We start from the raw sequence: 22,726 nt of genomic DNA, 5'->3' as shown, positions 1-22,726 counted from the left end.
GCTCCGAATTACATTCGGATTACCAAATGAAAGAAAGAAGCAAAATAAATCAGGTATTCAGGTAGGCTGGAGCCTAGAAACCTTAGAGCCAACCTGCACTCCACCACCCTCTCCCCATTCCCCACTTCCACCCAATTAGTCTCTAAAGCCAGTCAATCATCACCCTTAAAATGCCTTTCTGCCTCTCCATCCCCATGGCAACCACCTTAAGACTCAGTTCACTCCCTCTCGCTTCTTATTCTAATTGCTTCCTAAAGTGAACTGCCAGACAATAGTCTGCTCCCCTGTAAGGCTCTCCAAAGGCAAGTCAGATTCAGTCAGTGCCCGGTTTAATAATCCCATGAATATAAAACATTTTAAAGGCTCTGCACCTCAGGCACACTGTTCGCTTTTGCAGGCCCACCTCCTCTTATTGCCCAGCACTTCAGCCGTACCCATTTTATTTGGGTCCTAGATGAGCCCACGAATTACCATACAAGTAAATTCGTTCTGAAAACAGGGTGAGAGAATGAATGCGCTGTGTAAATCAAGACACAAAGGAGAGCTGGGACTACCTGATTCCTTTCAAGAATACACTCCCCCTCCAAGAGAGGGGGAGGAAGGAGGGAGGGAGGGAGGGGGAGAGAGAGAGAGAGAGAGAGAGAGAGAGAGAGAGAGAGAGAGAGACAGAGAGAGACAGAGAGAGACAGAGAGAGACAGAGACAGAGTTGCCCTAAGCATTTCTCCTCTGCATGCCCCCGACCTTGACAATCCCTAGCCGTCATTTCTGCTCTAGTCCCACCCCTGCAGTGGCCAACCTCTTTTCCTATCTGACAGCGGAAGTCTGAGTGGGGGAACCGTCCACCTCCTTTTTAGAGTTAGGCGAGTGCGTGGCAGGAGAGGCGGAGCCAATTCTGCACGGCATTCTCGCGCGCTTGCAGCTGGGGCGATTGTAGGCGGCGGTTGCTCACGCAAGTCGGTTTGCGTGGGAGGGAGCGCGCTCCCTGACAACGTCTGGCTTGTTGCTACAAAGACTCTTGACGTTGGTGGCTTCAGCGGCAGCCCCTTCTTAAGGTAGAGATAGTTGCTTTGTACAGAGGTTACAGGCATCCTTCCCTAGGATTGCTGGGCTCAGGGCCCCTAGCAAGAGACATGCCACGGGGACGAAAGAGTAGGCGCCGCCGTAACGCAAGAGCCGCAGAAGAGAACCGTAACAATCGTAAGATCCAGGCCTCAGAAGCCTCCGAGACCCCAATGGCCGCTTCTGTGGTCCCCAGCACCCCCGAAGACGATCTGAGCGGCCCGGAGGAAGATCCGAGCACTCCGGAGGAGGCCTCTTCCACCCCCGAGGAATCCTCCAGTACTGCTCAAGCGCAAAAGCCCTTGGTAGCCCGGAGCAATTTTCAAGGCACGAAGAAAAGTCTCCTGATGTCCATATTAGCCCTCATCTTCATCATGGGCAACAGCGCCAAGGAGGCCCTGGTCTGGAAAGTGCTGGGGAAGTTGGGGATGCAGCCTGGCCGGCAGCACAGCATCTTTGGAGATCCAAAGAAGGTCGTCACAGAAGAGTTCGTGCGCAGAGGGTACCTGATTTATAAGCCAGTGCCCCGTAGCAGTCCCGTAGAGTACGAGTTCTTCTGGGGACCTCGAGCACACGTGGAATCGAGCAAGCTGAAAGTCATGCATTTTGTGGCAAGGGTGCGTAATCGATGCTCCAAGGACTGGCCATGTAATTATGATTGGGATTCAGATGATGATGCAGAAGTTGAGGCTATTCTCAATTCAGGTGGTAGGAGTTACTCTGCTCCTTAGGGAAATCTGGCACAGACCGTTGTGTTGGGGGGTTGGAAAGAGCTTCATAGGTACCCCAAGGAGTATATCACTTGGGTTCTGAATTGAATATTATGGGGAAGGGGGTGCACTGTATTTGGTATTTGTGATCAGTGCTAATAGTTTAACTGCAAAATAGAGCATCTGCTTTGGATATTGTAAAATTTTATTCATTTTAATACAGTGTTGATTAAGGTCACAATATGTTTAAAATATGATTGGAGAAAAATTATTTTTCTTTTATTTTCAGTCATTGAGATTTAGTGTCACAGTTTTCCTAACATTATATAATGAAGTCTTTCCATCATATTCCGTGATCTGGTACATATTTTATATCATTCAAATAGGCTGTTCTTTGAAACTTTGAAATAACCAGTAAAATGTGAAAGAAGGATGGGGGGATTCATACATGTCTGACCTTTCTGAAAACTTTTGTGTCTGCTGTTGTGTAAAGAAGACTGACAACTGTCACGATTTTGCTTAGTTACTGCAGAATATAGAAAAAAATAAAAGTATAATGACAAGGACACCTTGTTCATTTATTGACCACTGGTTATGTGTGAAGTACCAGTCTATGTTCTGGGGATACTCCTTAGCACACAGAACTCGGTTCTAAAGAATGTTCTAGATTACATGGGAGAGACAAATATATAAACTGGCAGTGTGGTTAACGCTATCATAGGGAATGAGCATGAGGTGCACGAAAATGTGGGAAAGCTAATGTGACCTGTCTTGGGGGTGGGACAGCAAAGAGGACATCACAGAGTGCTATGAAAATCCAAGAGATGCTTAAATAAGCTTGGGGGGATTTGCAAGAGGCATCAGAACATACTGTTTCCCCGAAAATAAGACCTAGCCAGACAATCAACTCTAATGCGTCGTTTGGAGCAAAAATTAATATAAGACCTGGTATTATATTTATTATTGTACTATAAGACCGGGTCTTACATTAATTTTTACTCCAAAAGACGCATTAGAGCTGACTGTCCGGCTAGGTCTTATTTTCGGGGAAACAGGGTACTATGAAAATATGGTATATTAGGTACTTTTTGGATACTTAACTCAGCTTTGGGGAGGGGGCATTGGCAAAGGGAAAGGAACATCATAGCGTGCTGTGGAAATAGAAAATACACTTAAGTCAGTTTGACAGGAGGGCAGAGGAAAGAGGGGTGGTTGCAGGGAAAAGGACATTATGAGGCACTACAAAAATTAAAAAGGTGTGACTGTCAGAAAATTCTTGGTGAGATGACATGAGGTCTGAAAATAATATTGGAGATGGGGAAAAGAGTAAATATGGAAGTAGTAAAGGCTGCATGGTCATTAGGGGGAAAGTACATTGAGTTATTAAGGTTATGTCAAGGGGAAAGTAGAGAAAAGGAAATGAGATGGAGAAGAGGTGAGAAGGGGCTAGAATCTCAAAGGGTGGGAGTTATGGCTGATTTTAATAAGAACAAAATGATTAATAATAATAATAGTCCTGGAATAATGAAAAATAAAAGGCTTCAGAAAAGCAGAACCTCTTGGGTGAATCAGAGGGAAGATTCAACCTGGGCATCTCTGAGAGGTAACCTGGCATTTCTCTCAGGAAGTACAATTCTTTAAGGTGTACGAATTGTTTTAAAAGTGAGGTGTGTGTGTGTGTAGAGAGCAGGTCACAATTAGCACTTTGACTCTCCTTCAGCCAGTGTGGTAAGTCCAGAGGGAAACCTCACATGGTAGCCCATCATGTAAGTCAAGTGGTATCAGGTTTCTTCCCACCTCCAGGAACTTTCACAATTTCTTAGCTCATTGTACCAAGGAGTTCAATGTCCTTCCTATCCTTTCTATCACCAGAGCCTACAGAATCCTCTACCTCACCCCACAGCAAATGTGGAGATGTGGGAGCCATCCCACACATTCTTATCAGCTACAGGCAAAGAACACACATAAGAAGCTCTGGCCACCCCCAAAGCCTACCACATTTACCCCTAGAGCTAAACACTGTATGAAGTCCACTAATAGGAAGCACCAAGGAAGGATGCCTGACCTAGCTTTGTAGGACTTAGAGGGAGCAGCTATCACACACAAGTCAGTGGCCAGGGTACCTTCTTTCTTTGTCTTTAGTCTTACCCTGCTTCCAGGGGTGTGTGCAAGTAAAGTCCCCGGGGCCAGGGTAGGCTAGCAAATTACTTTCTGGCAAAGGCTCAGGGACCCATAGATATAAGCCTGCAGGCAAAGGCGGCTTCAAACAAAAGGAGGAACTATGACCCCCCTCAGCAGCTTCAAATTCATTCAGCAAACAAGAAAATAAAGCCTTCTATATGATTCAGGCAGTGTAACAGAAACGGGCTGCAGGAAATCAAAAGGCATGTTTCTGGCCCTGGACGGAGGGGCCATATTTACTGAGACCACCTCCAGAGGTAGACAAGGTACGAATCTGAGATTCAGATTACTAAGTGGCTTTCCTGTCTAGAGCTATAGGGGTGGCGAGTGACAGATTCTAGAAAAACCCCAAGTCCGTTCCCTGCAAATCCAGAGTGCTTTCCTATAGGCCACCCTGTTGTCCATCTGTGTGTGCCAATACACTCACAAGGTCTCTGTCTTCAAAAGAAACTGGTGAATTCAGTGGGACAGTTCTCAGTTACCCCAACTGCAGCCTCAAAACCATTTGTGGACAACGCTGACCTTAAATTCTCCCCCTTTTATAGAAAGGGGCTCATTGAAGTCAGACAGCTCCAGGTCAGTCAGCTAGTAAGTGGGAAAGTTTGCAAAGATTTATTAAGTATCCCCTCTGTACCAGGGGCTTGCCATATCTCTACCAGGTCGATAAGACTGCAGCCGCCATTCTCCCCACCCCCATTTTATAGGAAGCACCAGCTAGCTCAGGGAAAGAAATAATTTCCTTCCAAAACCTAACTGAATCCATGTTTTCTTTGGCTCTGGTGGGGAATAATCATCCAATGATCTACAATGGTTATTTGCAAGTGTGGGTCCAGAAGCTTAATTCAGTCAGAGAACCAGTAGTACCCAGTATAAAGGGAGAAAGAGTAGGAGTATACCACATGCTGCACTGTAAAAGAGATGACTGCTGGAATCCTGAAGAGCTCAAGCAGGAGGCGTCACAGGAATGCACAAAGGATTGGGTGACCTCCCCTAATCCAGCAAGGAAGCAATCAGTGGCCCAGGCTCATTCTCCCCACCCCTTGGCCCAGGAGGTTTACTGTGTCTCCCACTCCCCCCCTCACCTCTCAATACACTACATTGGTATGGTAAAGAGTTAATCTTCATTTGATTAGGTAAATGCTGAACAAGGGGTAGATTTCCAGTGCCTGTGAAGTGGATGACAAGGCTGAGGGAGAAGCAGAGAAAGGGGCTTCTGGAAAGTGGTGAGAAAAAAAATATTAATTGTTTCGTTTCCATAAATTCTTTGAGCTTTGAGCAGTATGCAGATGAGAAACATTTCTCATCTGGGAGCCTCTAGCTGTGTTACTTGGCAACCTAAGCGGGCCCCACCCCAGCAGTTTCCACAAAGTGAGAGGAAAAGCTGCAGTTTTAGTTGCCAGGATGCCTCTGAAATGGATTGGGTTTCTGGGTCCTAGAACCCTCCAGTTGTTCAGGAAGCTCGGGGATAGAGTCCAAAAGTCCCCAGTGCATAACAAAAGTGGCAGCTACCATCTTGTGTGCCTAAATTGTGCCAGTCACTTTGATGGCTATTTTCATGCATTGTCTCTAACTTTTGCAACAGTCCAACAGGGTAGGCATCACCAGGCCAAGTTTACAGAGGAGGAAACTCAGGTTGCTAGAGTCACCTGATTGGTCAATGACAGCCTTAGACATGAACTCAGGGCCTGTCAAGTCTAAAGCTCACAATGTTACACTAAAACAAAGATTGCATCACCAGGGTGTCTGGGACTCCACCCAGCCTTGGGGAAATCTTCTGTCTTCAAACTCCACCAGGACCCAGGGTGAAAGTGAGAAGGAGCATGCTGAGGTGGGGTGAGGAGGCATGGGAAAATGTTAAAAAGCCATTCGAGGGTTAGCTGTGGATGTCTCTTCATTCTGATTTGTGGCCACCCCAGTCACCAGGTATCCTTGAGGGTTTGCTAAGTGTGGAATGAATATTTCTTTCCAAGACCAGTATATCTTCCCCCATCACAACACATTGCTCAGAAACTTTACCACGCTGAACATTCAATTAATCCTCAAATCATAGGTCCTGGTTATCAGACAGTAGGTCAACCAAACAGCAAACTTTCTGGGTCTGCAACATTGTTCACTGATGCTGTTTCCAATCCAGAAGGTACAACAGGCTGGCAGAACTCTTACCTTGAGCAGAGTAGATTTCCCGGGGTAAAACACAAGCAGCAAGCAGTGGGTATCAAAAAAAAAACAGGCTGAGGGGTGTCCTCCTTGGACCCAGTGTTGTGGTCATGGCCTCAGCAGTCACAGGCAGAGCAGACCATGGCCATGGTGAAAGGCAGATATGGATTCTGCCTAGGCTCACATGCACCCTTGTGAGGTGGGTAGTGATCAGGACCCCTCTGTCTCCTTCTTTTGGCAGAAATACAGAATTCCATCTCTCTGAAGGAAATGATTTTGAAGTAGTGGTGGTGGTAGAGAAGGGTGATTGGTATAAAGAGGTAGTGAAACTTTTATACAGGTTACTCCAGGGCTTGCAAGCCGTGAAACAGTTAAACATCAAAGAGCTAATGGAATTTCTTTGAAAATCTGTGTGAGGACATTTGCACAAAGGAGGGTCTCCGCTCAGTCAAAGCTAGCGCTTGGAGAACAGGTTTTAGGAGGAATAGTGGATTCTAGGCTTGTACTGCTCAACACTCAATAGACATAAAGCTCACACAGTATAGTTTTAAAGCCGAGGGTAAAGCCCATAAACTGCTGGTGAAAATCAGGCCCAGTTCTTGACTGGTCAACTTCTGCCTCAGTGCTTGTGACTAATGACACCCTTGCAAATGTTATCTCAAAAGTAATATATAAGAAGTGCCTGAAATCCCTCCTGTAACTCTGACCAAGGAGGCCCTTGATTCATTCTCAGCTTGTAAAGTCTCAAAAGTAACTGGACCTACGTTGTTTTGGATGTTAAGATTATCTAATAAATCATGCATTCACTCATTTAACACATATTTACAAAGGTCCATTTGTGCCAGCCACGGTTCCAGTTGCCTGAGATACATATATGAACAAATCACAAGCTCTCATGCATGGTAAACCTTTTATATAACAAATATACAGTACCTTAGAAGGTGATAAGTACTCTGGTTGGTGGTGGTGGTGGGAGTGATGGTAGTAAGCTCACAAAGAACAGGGAAAGGTGGATTGGAAATGCCAGGGAATAAAGGAGTATTAAATGCAATACAGAGTGAGCAGGGTTGTCCTCATTAGAGGGGTGACATTTGAACAAAGAAATGAAGAAGGTGAGGGGACTCTCCTTGCTGATATGTAAAGGAAATATTGTTCAGGCAGAAGAACCAGTAAGTGCAAAGGCTCCAAGGCCCAGGAGCATCTAGCAGGTTTGAGGAAGAAGGGTGGAGAAGCCACTGTGACTGGCACATTATGAGTAAATGGGACAAGAGTTGGAGATAAGGCCAAAGAGATTAACAGAATCTCACATTATGTAGGGCCCAGTAGGCCATTTTAAGAAACATGGCTCCTATTGGTAATGAAATGTGTGGGGCAGGAGAGAGGCAGTGAGGGATTGAGCAGAGGAGTAGCACCATTTGATGTACCTTTTGACAGGATCACTTTGAATACTTAGTATGTTGAGAGCAGAGTGAAAGTAGGCAATGGTGGGAGCAGGGAGACAAGATAGGTAGCTATTGCTATAAGTCCAGCTAGAGATGATGATTTGGATCATCCTGAAAACAGTAGATATGGTGAGAACTGCTCAGTTTTTGGGTATATTTCAGGTTGACGTAACAGAATTCCTGATGATTTGGGTGTGGAGTGTCAGAGAGGAGTCAAGCCTGACTCCATTTTCCCCCCCCAAGCAATTAGTAGAATGGAATGATGGTCAGTTGATATGGGGGGATGCTGTGGTTGGAGTAGGTTATATAGGTAGGAGAGGGGATCAGGAAGTCAGTTCTGGACACACTGAATTAAGATGTCTCTTTGACGCTCATGTAAGTTGAGTAGGCAGTATAGAAGTCATGAAATTGGCTGAAAAGTTGTGTGCCTAAGAAGCCATGAGACTATAGGCAATTGGCTAGAGAGTGCGAGTACATAGAGAAGAGCAGAAGAGCAAAAGATCATGGTCAGAGACCTGCAGTATAAAGGGATCAGAGAGAAGAGGAGATGCCAGCTGAGGAGACTGAAAAGGTGTCACTAGTACTGTAAGCTGAGAGTATATTGTCTCATTAGCCCTGTGAAGTGTATCAAGGAAGAGCCAGTGGTCAGCTATGCTCAAAGTGCTGATGCCAGATGAAATAAGAGGAAGAGTGGGAGTTGACCATTGGAATTAACGATGCAGAAGTCCCTGGTGACCTTTATAAGAGCAGATTCATGGGAGGACTAGGTGATAAAGCCTGCTTTGGACAGGTTAAGAAATACTGGGAGAAGAGGAGTCAGTGAGTACAGGTGTGTCTTAAAAGGAGTTTTGTTGCAAAGGGAAGCAAAGAAATCGGGCAGTATCTGGTAAGGGAAGAGGGAACCAGATTGACTTCAGATAGAAGAAACAGCATTATGCTGAACCGAGGTGCTCAGCCGAGAGGAGTGAAATCAACAAGCACAGGGAAAGCAGAGAGAATTTTTGGAGCACTTTGAGTAAGCAGGAGGGCATTTGGACCTTGCATAATGAGGAGGGCTATAGCATGCGCAAAGAATTGCAAATCAAGTAGTTAACTGGCTCCTGGGAGGTAAGCTAGGCTTCCTGCGCCCCCTCCCCCAACCCACCGCCACCGACAAACTCCTCTAGCTGAGGTCAGGTGCCTGCCTATTTGTTGCAACTCCTATTTGCTGCAACTCTGTGTCTGTTGAGAATCTGTTTATTATGTGCCCAGGCACACTTCAGAGCACCTTTTAAACACTTTATACTCCGAACAACTCAACGTAGGTTATATCATGATCTCCATTTTACAAGTTAGAGATGTGCTATACAAAGTGGTCAGATGGACTGGCCAAGGGCACTTAGCAAATAATTGGAGGAGTAAAGTTTAGAACCCAAGTTTTTAGCTGATTCTCAAGGAAGTCATAACCATAGGCTCAGACCTGCTGGCAGATCAGAATATGCAATTACGTTTGCTGCCCCTTGCACTGGTAACAAGCTTCCCCACTGCACCACAGCTGCTTTGAATGACTGCACAACAGCCAGTCTGTATGTCCAAGCACCTGCCTCAGTTTTCTATATGACACTGCTATTTCAGTGCTGGAGGTCTATCCTGAGTCTGAGGCTGAGTGTGGCAGAGCACCTGTGATCTTGACTTGCTTAAAAAAGAACCCCCCTCCCCACCTGGGAAGGCTGGCCCAACTCCAAGTGGAAGCAACATCCCAGAACACAGAACTGTCTTCTCCTTGACTTTTAGCACATCCTTACCACCAGAAGGCCAGTTGCCTGACCAAGCCAGGATAGTAACTCCCTGAGGACATTAACAACACTGATCAAACTAAAAGCCACTGTGCCATTTTGGACACTATCCTTTAGACTGCTGAACACACGCACACAATCTCTTTGTTCTCTGTGGGAGGCTTCCTCCCATTGGCTTCATTCTGTCTTCTCCATAGTCCCTACCCAACCTGTCTCGCAAAAGATCTCATCTAATATGACCCTAAGCATGAGCTTCACAGTGAAGTGGAGCCTCATCTGTCGGGTAAGCCTGAGGCCAGATAAGGCTTTCACAGAATTGGATCTCAGGTCACACAGTCCAGGCCTATCCCGGGAAAAGAATAATTATGTGGCTGATCTGAGCCAGTGAATGAGTTCAGACTCCATGAGAAGAAAGGAGCAAAGGAAGAAGAGAAGGCACTGGAACCATCAGAGACCCAGATTTGGAGGGCAACTTATTTTATAGATGAGCTCCTCCAAGGCATACACCCACTTTCTACCACCTCTAATATCCCTGACCCAGAAACTGCAATCAAAGTCTTAAAGTTCCCACTCCTCTGCAAAAAGACATTTAGTATCATCTTACTGTGTTTCTCCCTCAAACAGTGCTCTAGTTAACACATTGGAAACCATTTCTCTCTTTTCAGAGATATACTCCTCCAAGATGCTCCCAGCCCTGCAACGTACGTTGTCACTTAACTGGTCCTGCGGTCTGGCCTCATATAATGTTGAAAGGTGAGGAAAAGCCAGGAGGATTGTGTAATTGACATTATTGAAGTCCTGACAAGATAAGCAAGTGCTGGGCACCAATGGAGCAGTAGCAGAGGTACATTATGCAAGTTGAGTGGAAATATGTTGGTCCCAAACCCAAGGTGTCTACACAATAATAGCTTGGGGACCTAGTCAAAGTTACAAACTTGTGGCATCACCAAAAACATGAATAATGTGTACATCACCAAAAACATGAATAATGCCTCCTACTGTATAGACACATTGTGGAAAATAAACCAGCTGATCTTCACAAAGCCCTTACACTGCTGCTTCTAAAACTATCTGTGGTTTACATAAGTTTTTCTTTTTGCTTTTTCTCACGTCAATCACTCATGGATCAATACATTTGCATAACACAAGGAAAATGAACTAATATAAGAAGAAAAAGGACAAAGACACACAAAATACAAACCCCAAGGTTTTTGAATATCACAGAGATCCTCACCATATGCCATAGAATTTTCTAAACACATACTTTCAAATTCTGTACTTACTGCAGATCGGTAACACACGTTTGTGAAGCAGCAAATGTCCACAGAGACTGTAGTTTCATCCCTTCTGCTTTGGCACACTGTCTGGCCCATCAGAGATATTCAATCGGTAGTTGCTATACCGAGGGCATTATTACAAAATGTGGTTCTTATCATAAAGGAGATTAACAAGAAATTGCCGGTAAATAGAAAAAATACCAAATGATTTGATTGCTGACGGAGCATCCAGAGTTGTGTGCACCAAGAAGTATTACAGGAGTTCAAAAACAAGATATCACAGTAGTCAAGACTTACTCTGGGCCTGGGCGGACAAGGAACGATGAAATTTACTTTGTAGCTTTTTGTATTTTAGGCTTGTAGGAAAACTTCATGCTCATTGCACACATTTCTGCAAGTCCTGAAAGCACAGAGAGTTTAGGACATATTTAGCCTTAATGCCAACATCCAGAGGTTACCTGTGTGCATACTTTCAATGCATACTCAGGAAGATAATTATAATATAGTAAAAATTATAATAATAGTGATATAGACGTACTTAATGCTATACACATGTATTTATAAATATTTACACCAGTTTTCTGTGCATTAATACAAATAAGTTCCCTGATGCAGAGCCCCCTCTATTTTCACTGTTGACATCATCAGCCCACTTGGCAAAGATTCCCACAGTTGTGTCTGAGAGTCCCAAAAGTGTGACATAAATTGCTATCAAGACCTACCTGTTCACTACAGTCTCCAACAAGCAAACTTGTAAGTCCCTGAGAGAGCTTCAGTGTAGCTTCCAAATAAGGCAATGACCCTGGTGATGTCCACATTGCCCCCAAGCAGTTGACACAGCTACCAGGGCCCAGATGCCAGAGCCAAGCAGCATTGTGTGGAGGTGGAGGTGTGTGGCATGGCCCTGTCCCCAACTCTGTATGAAAATGTGGATTCTGAAGTAGCTCTGCCCCTCTCAGGATACCAGTCCCCCACTCCCCTCCTCCCCTCCAATCAAGGTTATTTGCAAACAAGTCCTCAATCTCCAACACAATGCGCCAGGCATTTAAAAGCTCTAAAACCCTGATCTGGGAAGTTTGCAGCGAACACACACACACACACACACACACACACACACACACACACACACAGAGTTTTGGTTTTCTCTCTCTCCCCTCCCCCATCCCATCTTTCTTTAACATATTTATTTCTCTCTCTCTCTCTCTCTCTCTCTCTCTCTCTCTCTCTCTCTCTCTCTCTCTCATTCTCTCACATACACTCGTACTCTCACACATACACATATTAGTGCATCGCTGAGCAGGAACTGCATAGTTGGGGGGAGAACAGTATCACAGCTGCCTCTCTGTATGTGTACCCAGGGCAGTTCAGAGGAGCTGGCTGCTCCCTAACTCTGGTATCCCCACCCTTGTTGTGGAGGAATTTTCATCTCCTCCATTCATGTAGGACAAAATTATTATTTGCCTCAAGGGACTGCACTAAAGAACAATGGGAAAGACCAAACAATAAGCAAAATAGGACCCTACAAACATCAGGATAGAATTGTTCTTCGTCCCAAAGATGATTTCGAAGTCAGTTCACATATCACCTTAGGCTGGTGAACACCTCAGCCACACAGACTGAGGGCTTGGCTTGGGGCTAGTCTATGCAAATCTGGCCCGCAGGCTGAGATTAGTGGAAAATGGCACCACAGCCCAACCTGTTGCGGGGTCTCCTTTTCCTAAGAACCTGTTTCCTTTTCTGCTCTCTGGTAGGGTCTACCCTCCCCCAAAACTTCTCTGCGCCTTGGCTATAACACATCTTCTTGTTGCCCACTGCCACTTCTGAGTTTTCATCTGGGCTGCTCATCTCATCCCCGTCCCTGAGGCAGCTCACAGAAGCCAGGATACCATGGGCCATTCTAGCACCCTCAGGCTTGCTCCTGACACAGTTGCTCTGTGCTCTCAGTCCTGGAAGCCTAACTACTCTTATTTTTATATGCTCCTCTGATGCTGTTTACCTCTCTGTAGTCCCTTCCCGTTTCAAGAGCCCCAGCTCTCATTCTCAGCTCATTGATCCAGGAGTTCTGACAGGCATGTCTTGGGTCTCAGAAGTGATTAAGCAAGCCTCCCTCCCCCCCAGCAGGTGACAAATCCACCTTGCCTCTGAAGTCATACAGATAGGCATCAACCTCTCTGTAAAAGTGCACACATCTACCCCCATACCTGCAGACAACCACCTCACACATGTTCAGACTCTCCTAGATGAATAATTTTTCAATTTTCACTAGTGAGTATGTGCTTACAGGCTTACATTCCCAGGCATACAGACACTCACCCAGGTGTACACACACGATCAGGAGCCCACTTGCTATATGTACACCCCGTAAACACACAACATATACTTCCATACCCACAAACATATCTAAAAATGCATAGGCACTTTATAGTCAGACATGCCACACACAAGTACACTACCCCCACATACACACACACACAAAGGAGAGAGAAAATTTCAGATAATGTCCAGAAATACCCCTAAATGCACACATGCACACATACCTAGACACTAATACACATTACAAAACCAAGTACACTCACTAAGACAAACACACATGCATATGTGTGCACATGTGCACATGCACGAGTGTGCACACACACATAATGAGAAGAAGCAAGTTATGTTTATCAAAACTTCTAAATTTTTAGAAAGAAAAAAGGATAAATATTCATTTCTAAGTATCTGGTTCTTCCCTCTTCCCAGGTCTAGAATACGAAGTTGTGAAGCTAATGATTTGACAGTCTCTGTCTCTGTCTCTCTTACACACACACACACACACACACACACACACACACACACCTTCCACAGAAATGGCAGGGTGAGAATCTTGAGGGTGGGCAAAATGGCTCCAGGTCCTGAGCAGCAGTTGTTGTGAGTAGGTGGCACCTACAGCATCTCTGGAGCCCTGGGGCACAGAAGATCCCAGTTCCTGGCACTCAGCCTAGAAAGCTCCAAAAGTCAGAGATAAGGCAGCCTGCTTCTCAGCTCCTTCTGTTCACTGTTCCCTGCTTCTTGTCCCTGCTCTGAGGCCTCCCCCTGCTGGCATTACCCTCTTGGAATGTAGCTGCAAAGAGAAAGCAGATATATCTGCTGTTCTCTTCAAACGCTAGTCTCAAGAATCCATACTCAGAAAGAAGACTGACCACAGGTGTACAGGGGGTAATGAAAGATAACAAAAACCTACATGCCAAGACAGGGAATAGGAGATCAGCATGCAAAGCAGCAAACAGGCATTTGGGAGGAAAGAGAGGGGCAAGGAGGGAAGTCAGTGGAATCCTTCCCTTGTGACCTGAAGCTGAAAACACAGCAAAGATTTCGCTAGAACTCCCAAGGGGTCTCCCAGCACTCCTTTCATTCCTCCAGTTCTGTGTAATCAGACTGATCCCCTCAGTAAACTTCAGTCTATGTCATGTCAACCTTTGATAAGAGGCTTGGGACCTATAACTAACAAGTACATGGGCTGAAAACTCCTAAAGAAAGTCAACAGCAAAGGGCCCTGGTCATCCAGCTCCTACTGCTTGCAGAGGAGGAATGCCCCTCCACTCCAATGGCTGGAAATGGGTCTGCCCAGGCCAGAGCTGAGGCCCAAGAACCAGGAAAACCATGTCACCCAATTTTCCCAGCCAGACTTGTAACCAGAACCCGTGTGCCTCTCCAGTCCTGGCAAGAATTATGTGGATGAGTGATGATACTATATGAGAATAAAACCAGGATGTAGATGTTGAAATAATACCTCTGAATTGTCAGTTTTAAGGAAATTGTCAGAACTGGACATGCCAGGAAAGTGGAAGAAGCTGTAGCTACAGCAGAGACCCAGTTAGACCTCTATGCTAGGGTTTCTCTCAAAGTAACCCATAGTCTAGCCACAACAGCATCTGTGTTCCCACGTGCATGCTGAAAACAGCTCCATAAGTGCAGTTGGCACCAAAGTGGAGATGGGAAAGCAGTGGGTGAAAAATGCGATGCACCCTATTTACCACACCAAGAACCCATGCACTACAGTAGCTTTCCCCTTTCAATGCACCCTGCTGTGTACTGCTTTGTTGGAGGAAGGAATCACCGCCAAAAGTGATGTTCATGGCTTTTGGATGCCAATGGTGGTAGCAAACTCAGGGGCTGTCATGTCTCTGTCCGCAGGCAGAGAATTCAAGGTTGGACTGGCTGCTGCAAACTCCTTTCTACCCCCATCCCAGTCCCACCCATCTCTGGCAAACTATAGAGGGTGCTCATCTCTTAATAAGTATATAGGTAGGAAACGGCTGTCTTTCCCTGTCCTGCATATTCAAGAGTGTAGATCTTACTGCCAGTAAGAGCTCTGCACAATGAGAGTAAACCTTGGGTGAGTCTCTCTTTCCGTGACCACACACACACACACACACCCTGCCCTGCACTCTCTGGTCTATGATCATTCATTTTCTCAATCCTCAAGGTGTGGAGCTGATTATACTGCTTACAGCCTTTGGGAAAGATTGGGATTTGGAATCAGAAGCTTTGACTTCCTCATTTTCACTGGGCTGTGTGACAGTGGACAAAGCCTTTCACTTCTTTGAGTTTCAGCATCCTCATCTGTAAAATGGATGTGCCAATGATAATACCTACTCAACAGGATGGCTAGGAAGATTGTTTTTTAATTTAATTTTATTAAATTTATTGGGGTGACGGTACAGTACATACAACTGCTTTGTAAAATGCAAGGGATGTGTTAAGCAGATATTATATTTCTTATCATTATTAAATATATAATAATAAATAAGAGTGTTATGACGATGATCATATTCCCACCAAGGTGGAAAAAAAGCCCACCTGTCCTGTCCTATCTGATTCCTCTGGAAATCATAGCAGAGTCTATGGCCAAAGGGTGAGTCCAGGGGTCAATCCTCTCATCATCATTTTACTAGAATGCAAGCTCCATGGAATAACGCTCTTGTTGGTTGATTTACTTTATTCGCTGATATAACCCAGGTGCCTATAATGGTACCTTGTGCATATTCAACAGTCAAAAAATATTAGGTGTGTGGGTGAATGACTCTTTTTGAGCATCTATTGGAAAAGATGTCAATGATAGTGATGATAAACACTTTCAAGTTAGTGAGGTACTCCCACAAAGAAATCAGATGGCAGCAGAATATTACCTCACTCATCTTAAAAGGAAGGATACAGAATATTTTAAAATACAAAGACCACTGAAGCTGAGGGGGCACATATAATAAACCATTAAGTGAAGGACAAATTGTGCAATACCAAAGCTAGAGAAATTGCTAGGATGCTCTGAAGGTAGTACGGGATTCTCTCCCTGATCTTGGGGCAGATTTTTGAATGAGGAATGATTACAATTCATAGCTACAGCTTATATTAATCGAGCACCTATGACATTCTTGGCATGCATTTATATTATATAATTTCATCCTCACCACAGCCCTATGTGATAGGATTTGTAATCCCATATTTTCCAGATCAGATAATTGGTAATCAGAGAGGCTAGGTAGCTTTACAGGGTCAAGCAAGGTCCCTATTAAATGGCAGAAAGAAGATTTAAAACCAGGTCTGTCCAAGTCCAAAATGTGTACTTTGCTCTTAAATATTATATGCATCATACTTGATTATTTGTGAGCTGGTTAAAATGCTAATATGGGATATGTCAGTTTTTAAGTGAAGTTTGAAACCACTAGAGGGATATACACACAAGAAATTGACAGGGAGGCACGTTTACACAGGCTGTCTATTAACAGAATCTCAAACTTTAATATATACAGTACGTTCTGCTGTGCAAAGACAACTTCTTTGTTTTCCACAACTAATCCTGCTTTGCAAGTACACACTCCGATGGGTACCAAAGGCAGACCAGGAATGAGCACTTATATTTCATGAAGATTCTTCACACTCTTCCAGTTTGGCTGCTTCATTTCAGGCAATTACTGAGTCAATTCAAAGTTCTACATACTTCTTTTCCTCTATAAAATGATGTTTGCGGATTGAAGGAAAGGGTATGCCTTAACTGATATAAAGGTGGCAGTACAAACACAGCCTCAGTCTGAGTGCTGTTCTTTGTATTCTGCTTATGTGGCTATGCTATTTGAACACTGTTTTTGTTTTCTTTTTTCTTTTTTTTCATATAATGGTTTTATTTTTTAAAATTTTAAATTGATTACTTATTTTTTTCAGTTACGGTTGACATTCGATATTATTTTATATTAGTTTCAGGTGTACAGCACAACAATTTGACATTTGTATAACTTACGAAGTGATCTCCCCAATAAGTATAGTAACCTCCTAACACCATACATAGTTATTACACTATTATTGACTATATTCTTTATGCTACAATTTACATCCCCATGATTACTTTGCAACTACCAATTTGCACTCTTAATCCCTACCCATTTCTCACATATCTCCCCAGATTCCTTCCCAGCTGGCAACCATCAAAATGTTCTCTATATCTCTGAGTTTGTTTCTGTTTCACTTGTTTGTTTAATTTGTTCTTCAGATTTCACATGTAAGTGAAATCATATGACATTTGTCTTTCTCTGTCTAACTTACTCCCCTCAGCACAATACGCTTTAGGTCCATCTAAGCTGTTGCAAATGGAAACACTTCATTCATTTTTGTGGCTGGGTAATATTCCATCGTACATATGTACCACCTATTCTTTATCCATTCATCCACTGATGGACACCCAGGTAGCCTCCATATCTTGGCTATTGTAAATAATGCTGCAATGAACTTATGGATGCACATGTCCCTTTGAATTAGTGTTTTGGGTTTCTTTGGATAAATACCAAAATGGGATTACTGGGTTCTTCTTTATCTCTTGTTATAGCCTTTGATTTAAAGTCTATTTTCTTTGGTATAATTATTGCTAACCAAGCTTTTTTGTTTTATTTTGTTTTCATTTTCATGAATTATCTTTTTCCATTCTTTTACTTTCAGTTTGTGAGTATCTTTCGATCTGAAGTAGGCAGCATGTGTAAGGGTCTTGTTTCCTTATCCATTCAGCCAAACCATCTTTTGATTGGAGCAGTTAATTCATTTATATTTAAAGTAATTGTTGATAGATATGCAGTTATTATTACCATTTGATTATTTATATTTTTTATCTTTTTTTTTCTTTTTCTTCTTCTTAAAAGTCTCTCTAACATTTCTTGTAATGCTGGTTTGGAATTGATGAACTCCTTTAGCTTTTTATTGTGTGGGAAGCTCTTTATCAGTCTTTCGATTCTAAATCATCATTTTGCAGGGTAGATTAATCTTGATTATAGGTCCTTGTTTTTCATTACTTTGAATATTTCGTGCCAATCCCTTATGGCCTGCAAATTTCTGTTGAGAAATCAGCTAATGGGGGCTCCCTTGTAGGTAACTAATTGCTTTTCTCTTGATGCTTTTATGGTTCTTTTTTTGTCTTTAACCTTTGCCATTTTAATTATGATGTGTCTTGGTGTGGGCCATTAGGGATCATCTTGTTTGAGACTCTGTGTTTCCTGGGCTTCTATGTCTATTTCGTTCACCAGGTTAGGGAAGTTTTCAGCCATTTTTCTTCAAATGGGTTTTTGATTCCTTGCTCTTTCTCTTCTCCTTCTGGTGCCCCAATGATGCAAATGTTGGTATGCTTGATATTCTTCCAGAGGCCCCTTAAAATATCTTCATTTTTTTTGGACTCTTTTTTTCTTATTGATGTTTTGATTGCATATTTTCTGCTACCCTAACTTCTAAATCACTGATTCGATCCTCTGCTTCATCTAATCTACTGTTGATTCCCTCTAATGTATTCTCTTTTTTTTTTCATTTGATTTCATCTTTATTCCCTTTGAAGTATATTTTCCAGTAACTGTGGTAAAGTGAAAGCCAACAACAACAACAAAATCACGAACATGGTGTTTGAGGACCAAAATCAGTTGAGATTTAGGGCAGCACAACCTGTGGTAAAATATTCTGAAGTGCATTCCATTTATAACAAATCGTAAGATTGAACAGTGGAAACTCAGAGTGTTCTAGATATGAATAGAAAACTCTTGAGCTAAAGCAATTAATTAGCCAAATTTATTTTCTTGCACAAGATTGACATAAAGCATATACATGTAGAAGCAAGGTTTTCTATCCACTGGATGAACGCGCTTTAAAAAAAATACTCATTTCAATGTCATTAAATTATATTTTCTAAATTTGAAGTGGTTCTGTGTTTTGGAATTAAATTGCTCTTTGATGGACAGAAGCTAACTAAAATAAATATGTTAATTATGCTTTTTCATATCATAATACCTTTCCAATAATTTCTTTTTAATTAACTCTCTTGTGTGACATACATGTTCTTGTACTCAACCTTTCTATTAGCAGAATTTTAATTCTAGGCTGGCTGGGTATTTTTTATTATTATTACTTTTAGGTACACAAAACAAAGTAATAGTTAGATGTTTATCATTTATATCCCTCACACTGTGTCAACCCCCCTCCCCCATCCACCATCCCTCTGACATTGCACACAGCCAATACACTTCCACTGTCTCTATTCCTAATGCTGTACTCCGCTTCTTGTAAGTATATATGTATATATATATAAACTTGTAGTTGACATTCATTATTGTTCAGCTTCAGCTTCAGGTGTACAGTGCTGTGATCTGGCATCTACATCTTCCCTGAGGTGGTCTCCCTAACGAGACAAGTGTCGATCAGATACCCTACAAAATCTTTACAACATTATTGATTACATTCCCCAAATTAACTTTTGTAACCCCGTGGCAATCTTGTGGTTACTGACTGCTTTCTAAACCTCTCACCTTCCCCCTATCCCAACCCCCCCGCCCATCTAGCAACCCTCAGTTTTTCCTCTATGTCTCCAAAACTGTTTCTGATTAGTTCATTCACTTATTCTTTTCTTTAGATTCTGCATATAAGTGAGATCATATGTTATTTGTCTTTCTCTGTCTGACTTATTTCAGTTAACATAATGTTCTCTAGGTCCATCCATGTTGTTGCAAATGGTAAGATTTCTTTCTTCTTTATGGCTGCGTAATACTCCATTGTATAAATGTACCAAAGTTTCTTAATCCAGTCATCTACCGATGGGCATTTCGGTTGTTTCCATGTCTTGGCTATTGTGTATAGTGCTGCAATAAACATAGGAATGCATAAAGATTTTTGAATTGGAGATTTGGATTTCTCCGGATAGATACCTAGGAGTGGGATTGCTGGATCATAAGGTAGTTCCATTTTCAGATATTTGAGATACCTCCATACTGTTTTCCATAGTGGCTGCACCAATCTGCATTCCCACCAACAGTGCACAAGTGTTCCCTTTTCTCCACATCCGCGCCAGCACTTGTTGTTTGTTGATTTATAGATGATAGCCATTTTGACTGGGATGAGGTGGTATCTCATTGTGGTTGTTATTTGCATTTCTCTGATGATTAGTGCGGTTGAGCATTTCTTCATATGTCTGTTTGCCATCTGTATGTCCTTTTTAGAAAAATGTCTCTTCATGTCCTCTGCCAATTTTTTAATTGGGTTGTTTGTTTTTTTGGAGTTGAGTGAGTTTTTTATAAATTTGTGATACTAAACCCTTATCAGATATATCATTGGCAAATATCTTTTCCCATTCAGTAGGATCCCTTTTTGTTTTATTGATGGTTTCCTTTGTTGTGGAAAAACTTTTTAGTTTGATGTAATCCCACATGTTTATTTTTCCTCTTACTTCCCTTGAACGAGGGGATATATCAGTAAAAATCTTACTCCGGGTGATGTCTGTGAAGTTTCTTCCTATATTTTCTTCTAGGAATTTTATGGTTTCAGATCTTACATTTAAGTCTTTAAGCCATTTTGAATTTATTTTTGTATATGGTGTAAGGAGGTGGTCCAGCTTCATTTTTTTGCATGTGTCTGTCCAGGTTTCCCAGCACCATTTATTGAATAGACTGTCTTTACCCCACCATAAATTCTTGCTTCCATTGTCGTAGATTAAATGGCCATATAGGCATGGATTTATTTCTGGGCTCTCTATTCTGTTCCATTGATCTATGTGTCTGTTTTTATGCCAGTACCATGCTGTTTTGATTACTGTAGCCTTGTAGTATAATTTGATGTCAAGTATCATTATACCTCCCACTTTGTTCTTATTTCTCAAGATTGCTGAGGCTATCTGGGGTCTTTTATGGTTCCATATATATTTTAGGATTATATGTTCTATTTCTGTGAAAAACATCATTGGTAGTTTGATAGGAATTGCGTTGAATATGTATATTGCCGTAGGCGGTATGGGCATTTTAGCTATATTAATTCTTCCTATCCATGAACATGGTATGTGTTTCCATCTATTTGTATCTTCTTTCATTTCTTTCTTCAGTGTCTTATAATTTTCTGAGTACAGATCTTTTACTTCTTTGGTTAAATTTATTCCCAGGTATTTTATAGTCTTTGAAGCAATTGTAAATGGGATTTTTTTTTAATTTTTTCTTCTGATGTTTTATTATTGGTATATACAAATGCAACTGATTTCTGAATATTAATTTTGTATCCTGCTACTTTACTAAATTCATCTATCAGTTCTAATAGTTTCTTGGTGGAGTCTTTAGGGTTCTCTATATATAGTATCATGTCATCTGGATATAATGACAATTTTACTTCCTCCTTACCGATTTGGATGCCTTTTATTTCTTTTTTTTGTCTGATTGCTGTGGCTAGAACTTCCAGCACTATGTTGAATAGAAGTGGAGAAAGTGGACAGCAACCTTGCCTTGTTCCTAATCTTAAGGGGAATGGTTTTAGCTTTTCCCCATTGAGTATGATGTTAGCTGTGGATTTATCATATATGGCCTTTATTATGTTGAGATATGATCCCTCTATTCCTACTTTCTTAAGGGTTTTCATCATAAATGTCTGCTGGATTTTGTCAAATGCTTTTTCTGCATCTTCTAATGTATTTTTTATTTCAGTTATTGTATTCTTCATTTCTGACTGGTTCTTTTTATGTTTTCTATCTCCATTTTTTAAAAATTAACATTGTGTGTTTAATTGCATTGAATTATGCTTGTGACAAACTTTTTTTTATTATTATTGGGGAAGGAGAACAGGACTTTATTGAGAAGCAGTGTGTACTTCCAGGACTTTTTTCCAAGTCAAGTTGTTGTCCTTTCAATCTTAGTTGCGGATGGTGCCGTTCAGCTTCAAGTTGTTGTCCTCAACCTCTTAGTTGTGGAGGTTGTGTGAGGTTAGCTCAGCTCCACGTCCAGTTGCCGTTGCTAGTTGCAGGGGGCACAGCCCACTATCCCTTGCGGGAGTCGAACCATCCCTTTTGGGACTCGAGGAATCGAACTGGCAACCTTGTGGTTGAGAGCCCATGCTCCAACCAACTGAGCCAGAGCCATCTGGGAGCTCTGTGGCAGCTCAGCTCAAGGTGCCATGTTCAATCTTTAGTTGCAGGGGGCGCTGCCCACCATCCCTTTTGGGACTTGAGGAATCGAACTGGCAACCTTGTGGTTGAGAGCCCACGCTCCAACCAACTGAGCCAATCAGGAGGCAGCTCAGCTCAAGGTGCTGTGTTCAATCTTAGTTGCAGGGGGCAGAGCCCACCATCCCTTGCAGGACTTGAGGAGATGAACCGGCAACCTTGTGGTTGAGAGCCCACTGGACCATGTGGGAATCGAACTGGCAGACTTCGGAGTTAGGAGCATGGGGCTCTAACCGCCTGAGCCACCGTGCTGGCCCCTCTATCTCCATTTTTATGCGTCCTATCTCTTTGTGGATGTTCTCTCTGAGTTCATCTACTCCTCTTCTAAGTTCATTCAGCATCCTTATAACCAGTGTTTTGAACTCTACGTCTGGTAAATTGCTTGTCTCCATTTTGTTTAGTTCTTTTTCTGGAGCTTTGTTCTATTCCTTCATTTGGGACATGTTTCTTTATCTCCCCATTTTGGCTGCCTCCGTGTGTTCCTGTGTATTAGGTAGGGCTGCTACATCTCCCAGACTTAGTAGAGTGGTCATATGTAATAGGTATCCTGTGAAGCCCAGTGGTGCAGTTTCCCTTATCACCTGAGCCAGGTGCTTCAGGTGTGTCCCTTGTGTGTGTTGTGTGTGAATTCCTGTTATAGCTGAGCTTTGG

The 22,726-nt window shown here is 42.7% G+C and overlaps 1 protein-coding gene across 1 annotated transcript; it reads left to right on the top strand.

Moving 5' to 3' along the window:
• Nucleotides 1–875: 875 nt before the first annotated feature.
• MAGEH1 (MAGE family member H1) lies at nucleotides 876–2,336 on the top strand. Its single transcript, XM_019719546.3, has one exon. It carries the CDS (start codon nucleotides 1,132–1,134, stop codon nucleotides 1,789–1,791), a length of 660 nt encoding a protein of 219 aa, XP_019575105.2. The 5' UTR covers nucleotides 876–1,131; the 3' UTR covers nucleotides 1,792–2,336.
• Nucleotides 2,337–22,726: the final 20,390 nt, after the last annotated feature.

This window comes from Rhinolophus sinicus, chromosome 18, assembly GCF_057876585.1.
Source record: "Rhinolophus sinicus isolate RSI-liver-muscle chromosome 18, RSI-T2T, whole genome shotgun sequence".
Taxonomy (NCBI): Eukaryota; Metazoa; Chordata; class Mammalia; order Chiroptera; family Rhinolophidae; genus Rhinolophus; species Rhinolophus sinicus.
This window is presented reverse-complemented; position numbering and strand designations above follow the sequence as displayed.